This window comes from Anas acuta, chromosome 3 (assembly GCF_963932015.1).
Source record: "Anas acuta chromosome 3, bAnaAcu1.1, whole genome shotgun sequence".
In the NCBI taxonomy this organism is placed as follows: domain Eukaryota; kingdom Metazoa; phylum Chordata; class Aves; order Anseriformes; family Anatidae; genus Anas; species Anas acuta.
In genome coordinates, this window is record NC_088981.1 from 4,686,010 (window position 1) to 4,701,957 (window position 15,948).

Consider the following 15,948-nt stretch of genomic DNA (forward strand, 5'->3'; position numbering starts at 1 on the left):
AGTTCACCTACTGCCAAATTCATAACCAAACATTCAAACAGAGCAGGGCAAGGAAGCCGAATTTTCCAAAATAAAAGTTGAACTTCCAGAAATAGCTGCCCTGTCTGGAAACTAGTGCATAAGCTCCTTTTTATTCCTTCCTTTCAAGCGAACGTTTGTTTATCCAGATTTTGGCACCAGAAGCAATTAGAGGACATTTCAGTATTTAAAGCACAGCCTCTCGTTTAAATGGCCCTGGAATAAAAGTGCTCTGTTTCACAAGGAGGAGAGGAGGGGAGGGAAGGGGCGTCTTAGAGGACTACAGGAAGAATATTTTTACCATGACTATCTGTGCAGCATTTATGGTCACTGTTATAGTCAGGATTGCCAGACTTTATTATCCACAATAATAAAACAGGATTCTTTAGGTAAAAAGGGATTGCCTTTGTAAGTTATCCAAGCAGAATTCACATTTTTGGGGCACAATGCCAGTTCTACAGTTCTTTTAAAGTGCTTGATCACTATGGATGAACTCAAGAGCAAAGTTCCTGTACTCAACACCATTCCTATACTATCTACTTCTGTTCTGATTCCAGGACATAGGGAATCAAATGTTCTTTTGTGAACAGTTAAGAAGTAACTGGTTTACAAGACCTAACAATTTACCAACAGTATCATTTATGATTTGATAATAAGTTCTTGTACTGTAAAGTCAGCATGGGTATCTGCTCAAAAAGGATGAAAAAGATAAGCCAGGTCTGTTCCACAAAATCAAGATCTATTTCACTTCCTACAACCTCATTTCAAAAAAAAAAAAAAAAAAAAAAAAAAAAAGGAAAAAATAACTACTACCCCCAGCACTTCAAAGACACCCACTCCAAACCAAACTTTGGAGTATACATTTTACGTACTCATTCAGAACTTGGATTTCTAACAAAATTTGAAGAAACACATTTTCACGTGGGTGTAGTGATCCTGCAGACTTTACAGCTGAAGTTGTCATTCATATGAATATATACTACCAGTCTCCTTTAGACACCAAAATGGCTTTAAACAATGCTCTTTTCCATCTGCCTCCATGCAGAAATTACCATAGTGGCACTGCCGCGGTAGGGAGTTTTTCAGACTGCTGGTAGACTTTGTATCAATTGCAAGGTCGGGATAAAAGAAAACAGAGTGCTCTCAGATAGATTTATTTACAAGAAGTGAGCAACCAGTTTAATTCCTTTGTTAAAGAAAATGTTCTATCCTCTGTTTCACATACAGTCTTCATGGTAGCAGAGCCAACCACCACACGGATTACATTACCTTCTGGGAAGTAATAAACCTGTAGTGTATAAGCAGTCATAAAGAGCTGTGACGGAATTCGACATCAAATACTACAATTTGTCTTAAATTACAATTTCCCAACCCATAGTCCTGAAAGCTGAATTGAGCTTGCAAAAACATTCCCTCACTTACAGCCTGTTTGCCCCCAGCTCATTCTTCTTGCTTGATATTGCCTTCCCCTGCTGTGGGCAGAAGGGCTCCTGCTACATGACCACCATATAGCCAGAAAGCACCCGAGTTTGCATTTTGCTCATAGAAAAGGTACAGATCTGGCCACATGACTGAGCATACACCCGCCTAGATGCAGGAGACCTGAACGGAGGCATTTCTGGATATGTGAAAAAAGTCATCTCCATAAGAGGCAACTATGTTAACACCAGTCATAAGCCAATTTAAGTCTTAATTTTGTTCCAGGACCGCTGAAGTTTCTACTTGGATCTGAATTTTCCAACCTGCATCTTTGAGAACTGATCCTAAATAAACACTTCTAGATTCAGCACACATTGCCAATATGAAAGGACGTACTACTCGGGGTCTATTTAAGCTGAATACTCCTGCTAGTGGCACAATGTCCATTAGACATTGTATCTGGAGTTGTACGTTGCATTTTGGCTACTCTAAAAGAAAGAATAAAAACTTCCGTGCACAGTGAGCTCCTACATATTTTATTAAATGCATATGACAATTCATCTCTAATCAGCACATTTTTTTCTTTTGAGAAATAATGGATTATTCATCTGAAGGATCAGTACCTTTTTTAACATGTCTTCTAAAAGGCAGAAAAATTTCTTATTTTACTAGTGAGCTAGACTGTGCTAAAATGACATCTCAGATTTCTGAAAGTAAACATCCATTTGATATAGATTTATTGAGGATGACCAAGAACAAGAGGATCCTTGTGAAAGACAGAATGCAGCTTTTGTGTTTCCCTGCAAGAATTGTTCCTACAAGAAAGTTTTGCTAAAGGCACACCGATCACTAAATATATTGGGTTTCTGAATGACAAAGCTACTGCCAGCACTGTTTTGTTCTCTGCTATACTGAGAAATATATTCATGAAAGCGGAATCAAGAATTTACCAAGAAAAGCTCATTTCAGTGTAAATGTTGTATGTCAGACTTCCTGAACACTTCCTTTTCAGAAAAAGTTTTTTTTTATCTATTGGTTTTCCTCAGTGTGTTTCCTCACCTTCAGAGTGAACATCTCAACTCACAAGCAGCTTCAGAACTTCACACAGGCAAAAAAAGCAGGGCAACCCAGAATTACTTTTTACTACAAGAATTAAAGCATTATCTCCTGCATTGTTCAACACGGTTTCATTTTGGCTTTCAGCTATTTTAAAATTCCTTTCATGTAAATCTGTATTCTTCAAAATTCAGAAGTACTTTTCAGAGCGATTTGCAAATTATTGTCTGACTATTACTATACAATAACTCTATGAGTCAGGCAATTTAGCAGGAACTAAATTTTCAGTGAAAAGATGCTCAAATTTTCTTCTAAAAAAGTTCTTGAAAAGGTTTTAGAATAATTTTCCTCTTCATACAAAGGTAAACAGTGAAAGACACACATCATGAAGGTGTGAAGGTGCTACAAGTGAAGGTAGCAGCCACTCCAGTTTAATTGTCTCTAAATCCTTTTCATGCTGGACAACTACACAACGTATTAGGGTAGATGGTCTCCAGACTTCATTAATTTCTCCCTATACTTTTAATAGAATTCATAGTCAATCCACATCTTTCAAAACTACCTGGTTTAGATCCAAGAAATTAAACTTAAGCATTTTTGACATTAGTTTCCCCAGGCATTCCATGAGACTTTGGGAGAGGAAGCAAAGTAATTTCTGATATAACTGGATGTTTGTGAACTGCATTTATGAAAGGTGAGTGTTAGAGCTTGAATTCCATTCATTACTGTAAATAAAACTATCCAGAAGGAAACTACAGTGTGCACATTTTCCTGGTAGCTCAAAGAGTGTCTCCCTAAAGGAGGACTGGGTTAAAGTCCTAGAAACATTTTAATCTAAGGCTGTGGCGCAATACTTGGTAGCCACATGATCACCCAGATCCAGGAAACAATCCCACAGCAAAATAACCCCCCAAAATAAAACCTTTTGTTATCCAGCCAGTCAATTCCCAGCACAATTCACCATGAAGCTACAAAAACACACTAGTTCTGTACTGTATGAAATGCAACAGCAAGTCAGCAACATCACTGAAAAAAATAACGTAAAACCTTTAACAAAGCATGTAGCAAGAGAAGGAGCACCTTGCAAAGGACAAACACTAACATTTCTTGACTAAGTCACTGAAATAGTGTCTACAACAATAATTACACATGGGAAGCACTGATCTTAATTATATAGGATCAGAAATACAAAGAGGATAACACCACACACCTTCCAAAAAACATTCATACCCGTGGTTTTGTTTACCATCCTGCACTTTCCTATTTGACACTCCACAGGTTCCAAAAACAACAATCAGGCAACATCTTGCATATTTGTTAAATTACTACCTATGCCACTAGATAGCTGTATACCACTAGAAAGAAACATTAGTGTTTCTAAAACAATTGTGTCTTAATTAGTGTTTCAAAAAATACTGCACTTTTTTCAGAGAAAATCTGAGAAGGTTCCTGGAACGTGGAAACAGAGGGGAAGGGATGTTTAAATTGTGTTGCCATAAATTCAGTTGGTGAGCAAAGACAAAATATCAGAAAGGAAGACTTAACACGAGCTAAGAAAACAGAGGTGAAGGGGAAAAAAAACAAACAAAAAAAAGAAACAACACAAAACTTGTAGTTTAATATCTCAATATACGAGGAAAGAGAGGGAAGAGAAAGAAGAAAACCTAGATCTTTTTGTTCACAGGTGAAAGGAATTTTGGACACCTGAAATTACTCTGTAGAAAGCTTTTAAGTGAGGGCAGCCAGGTTCTCAAATGAGGAGGGAGGTCATCTCAGCATCAACCTGAATCCTGAAACTCAAATACTTGGCTGCCTGCCAAGTGCAAACGCAAAACAAAATCTCTCTTTATACCTGTTATTTTCACAGACCAGCAGTCTCCTCATTAAAGAAAAAAGAATATTTCTTCTTCTTATGGTCTAAATAGCACAAAAAATCTTTCTGTCTATGAAAGGAATGATCATTTTTCACTAACTGACATCAGGAAAATAGTTTTAGTAATCACTGTTCAAAGACCTGAAGACTCTTCTGTTCAATCTCATTATTTTTAGCTTCAGTAGATTTCATACTCTTCAGTACCTTAGATAGTGCTCTGATGCCAAACTTAAGAGCCAGGAACAGCTAAATTAAAGGTATCTGTCTCTGTGATATTATGAAGTTGAGCCCTAAGACACTGCACATAACTGGACAATATGCCTACTAAGCCAGCAGAAACCCTCAGCACTGCAGAAGACAGTCAAGTAAACTAAATCTAAAAAGACATGCAAATACCTACAGCTAGAGAACAGATTTCCCTATCTTAGCTTTCTGCTGCTTTCAAATGAAAAGTTGTGAAACCCAGTGTTTTTCCTAGACAGAAAATGCTTTAGCTGCCTTTCCACAGAAAAATTTGCAACCCATGCAGATAAAAGTGGGAAGCTACTGTTGCAAAACATTTGCTAAAAAATTCTGATGATACTTCTAAACAAAAGGGAAGAGCTAGAACTAACTCATAGCTCTTTTAGAAAAAATACAAAAAGATACCTCCCGCAAACCCACCTTATCAAGATACAGAAGCAGAAATCCCAAAGGTTGACAGTTCCAAATGCATCTGGAAAAGTCAAAACACATAATGGGGATGACCAGACATAATGGAAAACATCTTCCTTTGACAAACCTGCAGAGGCTACAAAGGTACAAAATAAATCTTAGACTTCCTTTCTCCTTTGACTAAGTAAAAAAGAAAAAAAAAAAGAAAAAAAAAAGGAATGAAAAGCTTTCCTTTTGCTGCTCATTCAATCACTGCCAGCTCTGTAAGTGCTTTCTGATCCAAAAATTTCTCATGAAGAGAGTCTCTAATGAGAAGGAAGATTTGTACTGCAGTTTGTTCAAACTGCAGAAGTAAGACATGTTCCCCATCCCTCTGCACCAGCCTTTTGCCATTATTTGGCCAGCAAAATACCAGGATAACTGATTGCAAAAGACACGTGAAGACAAGCAGCAACACTTGATATTGATTTGTTCCCAACTTTTCAGGTAAAACATCAGAACGACTGGAATTCAGGTTTTAAAAATCACATGCTACAAAAGTGCAAAAGAAGGTCTTCTGTTCGTGATGCATTCCTTTCAAATGACAGGCTGTTTACAGATGCCCTTGCCAAGAAAGCAGTATCTCAAATGAGGACTTGACAATTTCCTTCAGCTTTAAGATAACTCTGATCTTTTTGCATAGTACATCTGCTCTTCTACAGGGAACTTATAGTACATTGTTAGTGTTTTTCTTGTTAGTGTTCCTTAATTAGTTACTACTTGTTAAAAACGATTTCATTCACACTATACTTCAGAAGATAAATTAACCAAGAATCACCCTAGTTTCAGAGTTTTAACGTAAAGGAAGGATGGGAAAAAATGGATAAAACTGAGATTTGGCTGTTACCACTGTAACAATACACCACAACTGGCAGTACAATACTGAAAATACCCCAGCTAACCAAGCCACCTCTCATATTCAATGCACTTCTTAAAATGCTCATTTTGCATAGCCTAAAAGATAGTTATACTCCTCTAATATTTACTTCTACTGCTACACAACTAGTGGCTTTGGAAAAAAAAACACACCTCTCAGGGAACAAATAATAATCTTTGTTAGTAATGCAAATCTTTGGAAGTATACAGGAGCTTAATGAAATTACATTCAGGTCTCGCCAGATCATAATAAGATATTTCCATCATACTTGCAGAGAATTCTTTTTTTGTTTCTTTTTGTTTTTTTGGACACTATGTATCAAAATTAACTTTTAAATAAATGGATAGCATGGACTCACGCTCACCTATTGACTTAATGATGAATTACATGAAAAAATTGATTTCAAGCAGTTATGTGTTCTGTATTCTCAAGGTATTTTCATATTTTTATGGAAGCAAAAATGTGCTACATTCCGATTCTTTATTTTAAAAATATCAACCTATTACCACTTTAAACATTCAAGTTGCTATTTACATGAAATCTACAGCATTGAGGTCTTGACTGCTGCTACATTTGAACAAGCAGGTGTTAAAGAAAACCATCTATAGTAGAACTACCCACATAAAAAGCAAGCCAACTGCTGCTGCTACAGGAGAATGTGTCTCCAGTGAGACAGATAATTCGCATGGCTATAACCCCCAAGATAAACATAAAGAGCATATCACAAATAAAATCCTTGGTATCCTTTAGATAATTCGACTATTATTTCAAAAGAATGGTTATTTCAACTTCCTAAAGACATAATTTTGTCTAAATCCTAAGCAGTTCTAACATTGATTTTAGAGTTGTTACAAAAATAATACATTTCCTCATTGGAATACAATCCCACACATGAAGCTTCGAAGATTTATAGGAGTCTTCTTTAGAATTGTGAAACACACCTGAATTACACAAACACAGATTTTGAAGAAAAACAACACACAGTTCTAAAAGCACAGCCTCAGAGAATTCATGGAAAACTAATAACAGAGATAGGTGCCAGTGATGGCCAAACAAGCTTTATTTAACTAAATTATTTGGAGCATTGTTAAGGTGGCAAAAATACTACTTGCATATGAGTTAGCTAGTTCTTATTTATACATGGTAACTGATGTGTTTATTATTTCATAATCTACATTTTTCTAAAGGTTGCTTTATCTCTTATCTTTAAAAAACAAAACAAACAAAAAACAGTAAAAAAAAAACAGAAACATTTAGAAATATTTTGAAGTTACCATTATAAAACAATTTATTACACCCTGATTAGAATATTTCTGTAACACCCCAGCTTATCACTACTCCCCACTGGGTTACATCCATAACAATACTAAAGAACCACAATCAGACAGAGCACTTAAAGTATTCATAATAATGTTCCTACTTACGTTTCTGTGTCTGAAACTAATGACTCATTATTACACACATCATTGAAGGTATGAAGTTGATTCTATAGTTAGAAAAAGGAAAAAAAAATTAAAATTTTATCTAAATACTTTGCGAGGTAGTTCTCTTTAATAAATAATATTAATGACACTAAACATTCTTCCTAATACTTTCAATATTTTTAAATACAATTCTTTGACAGAAATTGAAACAACAGGCATTCTAGTAGGCAAGAAGGATTATTTTGTTTGTTTTTTTAAATCAACCTTTCTTTCATTAAACCAATTAAATAATGTTAGGAAACTCTGCCCTCTATGGAAATCAAAGCAAGGCATCTAGCAGTAACTCTGCACACAGGTTTTTATGAGACATGAAACTCACACTCTAGAAAGTAACGAGTGGGGTTGAGTCCCCCATTGTTGTACTGTAAAGCTTACTACAACAAAGATTTCAATAATGATAATGTGACAAAAGAAAGCCTATAAAATTGGAGAGTGAAAATTACAGAAGACTGTATATATAATGAAACGTTTTTCACTATGTCACAAAGAAATGAAAACCCTGTTAAAGTATTACATCTTGCACACTAATCATCCCATGTTTACACAACACCTCAGTAATTCATGAACCCCAGATTTTTGTGGTTGTATACTAATTGGAATTTTGTTTAGGTTGCCAAAATTCCTTGTTAATATCCTTGAAAATTCAAAATTTTGAAAAGCTGTAGCTGATAGTGGTTGTGTTTTTTCCTCTGGGGGGGGGGGGGGGGGGAGGGGGGGTGTTGGCTCATTGGTTGGTTGGTTTTTGTTAAATTCGGTGCCTTACCCTATTTACAGGAAAGAAACTTTATTTACTATGTTAGCGTATGAACTCCATGCTTTGGAAATCCACGTGACTTAAATATATCATTAGCATTAATAATAATTATTAATCTCACTGTCAGCTATTTCAATCTTCTACTAGTGTTAACTAAAACAGATTCAAATAATATGAGACAGAATAGCTTGTGGGGATTGCATCACCACTTATAAAAGAATTGTCTTTAAAAGTGAGATGTTTACCATCATTTGAAACTTTGGTCAAGGCAGCATGAGAAATTTGCACTGATAGAATACCTGAAGGTTATCATGGAGGAGAGTCAGAGTAAACAAGGTGTACTGGGGATTTTAAAATAAAAGCTACACACAAATTTTATTCACGTTTTGTTGAAACTACAGGATCTAAATTTTAAAAAACATTAAAAAAAATATGCACCTTTAATCATTTAGAATTTCTCTAGTACTTAGAAAGGCTTTCTTTCCATATGCACTTTCTCTGGAGATGTGCTCTCAAAAAAGACCATGAGACTGTTTTAACTCTCTACTATGCAACTTGACACAATTGGCTGAAATCACACCTGTTTTCTTCCACATCTGTAAGCCTAAAGGGTCTTTATAGAAAATACTAATTTCAACACTCAGAACCAACTTTCCAGATATATAGATGACTGTTTCCAATTCTTTAAATGTATATGATATTTTTAAACATTTAAAATCACATAATGAAACTTTTTGGTCATCTTGTCATCAAAAACATTAAAGACACAGGAATGAAGTTTTTGAAATTCAAATTAAAGTTGTTGCATAACTTCTTCAAAGAAGTTATTTGTTTCTTTCTTGAAACATCTCAAGCTCACACGCTCTACAATTCTGGTGAGTTAATCTCCTTCAGACTGTACAGAAAGATTTATTTGTGCCTAACCTCAAAAATTTTAAAGTGAAAACATGTTTTTGAAGAAGTAAAATTGAAAATGAATTAAAATTAGTGAGACACGAGAGCCTGATTACACCATTATTATAGATAAGTTATTAATAGATATTTTCAAATTAAATACACTTAGGAGTGGAAAAAATGTATGGACAGAACTTAATCAACAAATTGTTATGGCTCATTAGAATTGGGTCAAATAAAGAAGTGAAAGGTCACTGGTATTTCTGAAGACTCATGCCCCATCTGAAAATGTTTTCAAAGGTATCAAAAAGTGGAAGAGCATCAAAGTATGACCATTATTGATTTTAAATCCATGGCCATGTGTTGATCCAAACTTCCAATACAAAATCCTTACCCAAGAGAATTCTGGTGAAAGCTTTTCTTTTTCATATTTTAAGGTTCAAATCATTTATACAACTGGTCTTAGATTACCAGCACAACAGTGCAATACAAAGTACACGTGGGATAGTGCCAAACCACCTTAGCCTCACTCACCTCCAACCCTGTTTTTTTTTTGACTTCATTTGGTTACTATGAAAAGCCGAAGAGAGTAAGATACTCTTACAATTTTGCAAGATATATGAAAGATTGCAAGAAAATAAAGAGGCCTCTGCCCAGACACTACTTAATCTAACACAAACGTGTTATTTGCGAAGTACAACAGAAGAATGAAGTTTTCAGCAAAGAACAAAAAGGATTCTCCCCAGCTACTCTTGTCTCCAGACCCCGGCATCAAAAGAAATTACACTTTTTACATTAGAAATCAACATAGGAAGAATAAACAAGCAGTGTGCAAGTTTATACCGAATTTATTCAGGGAAAACCCTACAATGTTACCTTTGTATTTTCACTAATTCACAGAAATTAAAATGTGTTGAAAACCTGGAAAAGGAAGGATGCCCAGATCGGTTATGAGAATTCATTTTCACATATTTAAGTTCATCTGTAACTGGAAGGACATGGAAAAAAAAAAGAATCCCATCTGTGATGCAATAGTAAAGAGAGAAGAGGGTATTTTAGAACTGAATCTCCTCAACTGATGGATGACTGGGAGATGAAATCAAAAAGAACCAAGGTAACAACAAAAATAAATCTCCAGGTATATCTCGGTTTACACTTTGCTGTAGTTTTCTGTAGCTATTTCCAACTTGATATTCAACCTAGTCAAGCTTCCACTTTGCTAAAATTAACCTACATGTGTCTGTCTTCAACCTTGTTTTGTAAATAAGAACTTAAGTCAGATGATATGACACATTATGTATACACTACTCCCTCAAGAGAGGCAAGTCTATATTTGGTGGTAAGCAAATATAATCCCTGTATGCCATACAGCACGTATTCTGTGAGTCTCAAGAGGTTTCACGAAACTGAAAGGTTTAATTTTAGGACTGGTCATGTTAGCTGTTAGGCAGGAAAAAAAAACTCTTGGCAGACACAAATCAACACCTCCATGTTAGAACACATGCATCTGTTTAGATTCATTTATGGTTTTGGTCAAAAATTTCCCTCTCCATAATGATGGCAAAAGTATCTTTATCTTGCAAAAGGAATAATTAGACATGCCACAGAGCTTATTTGACCAGCTCTGTATTGTTCTTGATCCTGTGAGTGAAGTTAGAAATGCATATCTGAGTCGATTTTCCATATAAATAACGAGAAGATATTCTTCTTTGAAATAAAATGTATATTTGAAAGTTCACACTTCTGAATATTTTGCATAAAACTGTGCTGCAAGTTTTCTTTGAATCTTCACATCTATTTGAGAAATGAAGTGACAAATTGCTTCAAGGCTAAATTCTCAACTTTAGGCAAATGGAAGTCCAGGAAAGGAAAATATTTTCCATTTGCAGTTATCTTGGTTCTAAAGTCTTAAATACATACAGGAGGCTGAAATTGTGCTGACTGAGAAGAACACTTCAATGGAATTACTTTAACAAATTCTAGCCATCAAAGATATGAATAGAAAAAAAATCAGAAAAGTAGTAATGAAAGTACATCAGTAATAGATAAGGTTGTCTGAAAATACTACCTAACTAAACTGACCTACATTTGTAAGCAGATCCTTGCTTGCAAAGAGGACACAAAACTTCAGTAAAGAAGCAGTCAAAATTTCTGAAAATTTTGGTTCAAATTTCACTCTCAAAGTTGCACAATTCTGGCAATCAAAATAGTTCCAGGCAAAGCATACCAAAGTAGAGCAAAATTCAGAAGCCAAACAAGAAAAAGCAAATGATGCTTCCAAAGACATCTTCCTGAGATTTTTAAAAAGAGAACCAAAAAAGAGAATATTTTTATTTGAATGAGAAAGAATAATAAACTGTCTCAGAGTTCCAGAGTAGTTTTAGAGACTATTCGTACAAAAAATTAATAACGTATTAACAAACAATATTCCTTTTTTTTTTTTTTTTTGTATGTGTGTGTGTGTGTTTTGGTTGTATTTACAAGCTGAAACCTATTTCTTCTATCTAAAACTACTGTAGAATATTGCTTTTGGTAATACATACCTGTTATTAAAAATCTCATTTTTACATTATATATCATAATATTTATAAATTTCAAGTTTGTAACATATTTATAAATTGTAACATGGTAACAAGAGGAGGAGGGAGGGATTACTTCTATGTCCAATCAATGGACATATTTTAAAATACATCTACCAGATATTATGAGAGATCTGTAACTGTATAAATAATAAAGGACATGGAAATGAAAAGTCAAAATAAAAATATATGCCATATTTCACCTTAGACTTCATCAACTCAACTCAAATCTTCTTACACAAAAAAAGTCCAAAAATTCAATTTACACTAATTAATTAAGACAGAAAATTAGAATTCAGGCATTGAGTGTGCAAAATATAGCACGTACGTAAAGTCACAAAAATGTATATAAATTGCATATAGAGTAACAAATACATGCTGTCCCTATTTCTTCCAAAAATTAAATTTCTCTACAGCTTGCCTACGCTGGACAAACTGCATTATGTTTTCATTCATATAAATACGAAACTGAATGGACAATGGATTCGGATAACTTGTCTCGTATTTACTGACACTCAGTGATGAAGAGAATCACTGAGTGATACTGTGGAATCTGTTAGTCAGAGATGGTTAAATGTGCTCAGAAAAGACTAAAAAACTTCAGTAGAACATTTTTATTCATTTTAGTGTAGTTTGTTCCTATTCATCATTTTGTGCATTAAGGCAGACATGACAATATGACCTATAAATCTTAAATACAAGAGTGTCAGCAAAACACAAAATTGAAAAGGCTCAGGTTAATAAAAAAAAGTTTAAAAGTTCACTTCTATCCCTGTGTGACTATAACGCACATGTAGGAAACAATGACAGACAAAAGGATGCCCAATGTACCTTGGCTGCTGCCATGTGGAGCGTTTCCATAGGAAAGGGAAGAGTGGGGGTTCTGGTTTTAACCTATTTCTATTTAATACTATTTACATTTACCTATTCAATTCAGTCTTCTGCTAATTGATGCACTTTCTTGAGAAACAGACTATATTAAACAAACAGGAAAAAGAGGTACCTACAATTTGAAGAAGTGACTACACTACAGTCAAGACACTGTAAAGGTAAAAATCCAAACAGACTGAAAGCGTTTGTAAGCAACAACTATAGCCATGTCAATGGACTTAATTTTACATACCTTGTTGCAAAACATGGTTATAACACAGTTTTGTTTAGAATGGTAAATTGTTCAGGAAATGTGTTATAGTTCCACATACTGCAGAACACAGACATGTCTTGGTCATATCTCTCAGTGCACCTTACATTCAGAACCACAACTGTAATTTCCTAACACTGCATATACGAGGATTCTCTTGTTTCACACGTTAAAAATGCCCCCAAATAAGTCAGTATTGTAAAACACAACAGAAACATTATTTTTCTAAATATTTATATTTTTAAAAAGTTCTTACTGTTATTTGACTCAGCCCAGCCAATCGCATTGTTAGAGTTGGAGACATAAAGTATTTAAATGCAAGATCAAGACTTTCTTTATCAAAACACAAGGCTGTATCCAATGGTTCTTTAACTGTGCTCCACATTAAATCTGCCATGTTCCGGGCTGCGCTTTGTCTCAACTCCTGGTCTGACAGTTTACATAAATACCTGGAATAAATTACAAATGGAAGAAAAGAAAAGAGTATGATTCAAACTAGAACAACATCTCGATTATAGCAAATATGTGTTTCCAACAGCTGTAGGAGTAACGAGTTAAAATATCACTATCAATAATATATCAGAAGTTGACAACAATGAAAAAAAAAAACACCAGGGAAGAACAGAATTATGTAAAATACATTAAAAAGGAAATACATTTCTGACTTTAATCCTCTTCAAATTTCTTTGTTGAAAAAACAGATACCCACAAAATGACATGAATCCCACACAGTTCTTTGGAAATGCAGATTGGAAGCCTTCAGTATTTTGAAGTTTCGGCTACATCCAACCTAGATTTAACTACACAGAAATGTGTTAAAAATCCATTTGTTTGACAGCCTAAGTCTGGATCTATCCTTGGAGACTGGACAAATATATGCAAGAACCTTTTAAAATATAAAAGAGATATTAAACTACACTTAACTAGATTTATACATCAATCCTTTGCATTTGCATTGTATAAACATTAGTAAATTAAGAAAAGAAAAAATACAGGCCCTGATTCTTATTTAGATTGAGGCCCTTTTTCACAGCTCTTGTGTAGTGGCCTTAAAATAAACACACTTCAACGATACTTAGCATTGTCAAACACAGCAAAGAGACTTCAGCACAAATAATCAAAGACTGTGCATCTATGACAGGAATCACTGATAAGTAACAGGAGGACAAGAGAAGGACTACTGGGGGCCATCGTAACCAGATTCCTCACTGTTATTAATTGTAATATTTATTTTCTTATGTTGAGCACTGAAAAACAGATAATGGCAAGGAAGTAATGCTTCTGTGCTATGATTTCTAAACAAAACAAAAAGCGGCAATGAAAAGGCATAACTCATTTGAAAAAGTTCATCAGCAAGCCCAACCTAATCACCTATTTCTAATCTACAGACAGGTGAGAGGATTAGAAACACTGGTGAAAAAATTCGTTGGTCTCTGTTACAAAATGTAATCATCTCAAATATCAGTAATCTTGGCCCATTTTTTATCTCCACGTTTTTACATGCAAACTATAATCAGTGCTGGTTCCCAAACCCTTTCAGTCATAATTTAAGCTATGGGGGAAGAAATGTCTTTTTCCAAGATGGGAAACGCCATCTTTCTGAGGAAGCACGTCAAACTTGACCCTACCTCAAAGTGAAACTGCAACTGAAGGAAAGCCCGTGTATGACCGAAGCCTTTATTTCTGCTTAAATACTGGCACAGGCTTCCTAGAGAAGTGGTTGATATCCCATGCCTGTCAGTGTTCAAGAGACATATGGACGATGTCCTCAGTAACAGGCTTTAACTTTTCGTTATCCCTGAAGCCGTCAGGCAGTTGGACCAGATGATTTTTGCAGGTCCCTTCCAACTGAACTATTCTATTCAGTTTTATTTTAGAATGCATATTAAGCGCTACTTGATTGTTTTGTCAGGATTTCAGAAGATCTTGAAGGTATTAAAAGAAATTAACAAATTCTCACTCTACATATAACAGATAAAGAGTGCATGTGTGTAACAGGCAGGAATGGGCATGGATCAATTTACACAGAAAGGAGGATGCTTTGAGGCTTCACTGCATTTCACTAAGAAGGCTATCATCTGAAACCCTGCTTACACTAGAAAGTTTGGTGAAGCAACTATGTTGATCTAGTTAATGTAATGAAAGTTTTGATTCCTATGCAAGTATTGATGTAAGCCCACTTTTATTCATAAAACTTACACTGCAGCAATATTTTTAAGGTTCTTTTAATTTACTTATTGTATTTAGTCTAAACTTATATCAGACCTGTGTCACATTTCTGTACTATATAATTGATAGTGCTTTTAAAAAATTCCACTTCTATGATTTAACGTACACTGTAGGTGCATTTTCAGAGCTACAGAAGTACTCCAACAGTACAATCTGCTTTGCCCAGGGTCTAGAGAAAGCTACAGAGAAAGAGCACTTTTTGTTTGTTAATTTGCACCATTTCTAAGCCTTTTTAATGTAACTAGGTTATTCTAAGAGCTAAGCACAGTACAGATGTAGAATGGCTGAGGTTGGAAGGGACATCGGGAGGTCACCTGGTCCAACTCCCTTCTCAACCAGGGCCATGTCCAGATGGCTTTTGAAGATACCATACTTGCCTTTCCAAGTATAAATGGATCTACATTAGAAAATTTATTGGCACTATTATGCTGGTCATCAATTAAATATGATCATATTTTTATTACCAGGATTAAATCTGCTGAAACTTGCAAAGTATGCTAAGCTTCATTTTAGTTGTGGAAGGATACAGTGGCCTAGGCCCGTCTCTATCAGTTAACTGCGTCCATTTTATGCTTTTACTGGTATAACTTAATTTTTAACAAAAATTAAATCTTTAGCTAGTACTGGTAATTAATACACATCTTTCCTTACACCGACTAGCTGTAAATTTACTGCACTGCTTTGCACAAGAACAGTGTCACTGGAGCAAGACAAAAGGCCTGGCCAGCCCAAAATAGACTCTCTAAAAGCAGATGAAAGATTTGTCCCGTATGTTACAAGAAAAAAAAAAAAAGATGAAACTATGTACTACTGTGAATTCATTTATCTCTTCCTTTTATACTTTCGAATTTCTCATTAACCTGTGGCCATTAGTTTCACAATTGCGTTTGCATGAAAAACAAACTTCTGTTAAGCCTGCAACCTGATGATT

At 34.9% G+C, this 15,948-nt stretch overlaps 1 protein-coding gene across 9 annotated transcripts in view; it reads right to left on the reverse strand.

Annotated features, from left to right (window-relative positions):
• Positions 1-15,948, reverse strand: part of USP34 (ubiquitin specific peptidase 34) — a 128,372-nt gene that overhangs the window by 75,734 nt on the left and 36,690 nt on the right. For all 9 annotated transcript variants that reach the window (XM_068675352.1, XM_068675353.1, XM_068675347.1 and 6 more), the window contains 2 exons: positions 13,045-13,237; positions 7,361-7,422 (listed from right to left, as the gene is read on the reverse strand). In XM_068675352.1, the coding sequence (XP_068531453.1) occupies positions 7,361-7,422; positions 13,045-13,237 (255 nt within the window). The remainder of the gene's footprint in view (positions 1-7,360; positions 7,423-13,044; positions 13,238-15,948) is intronic.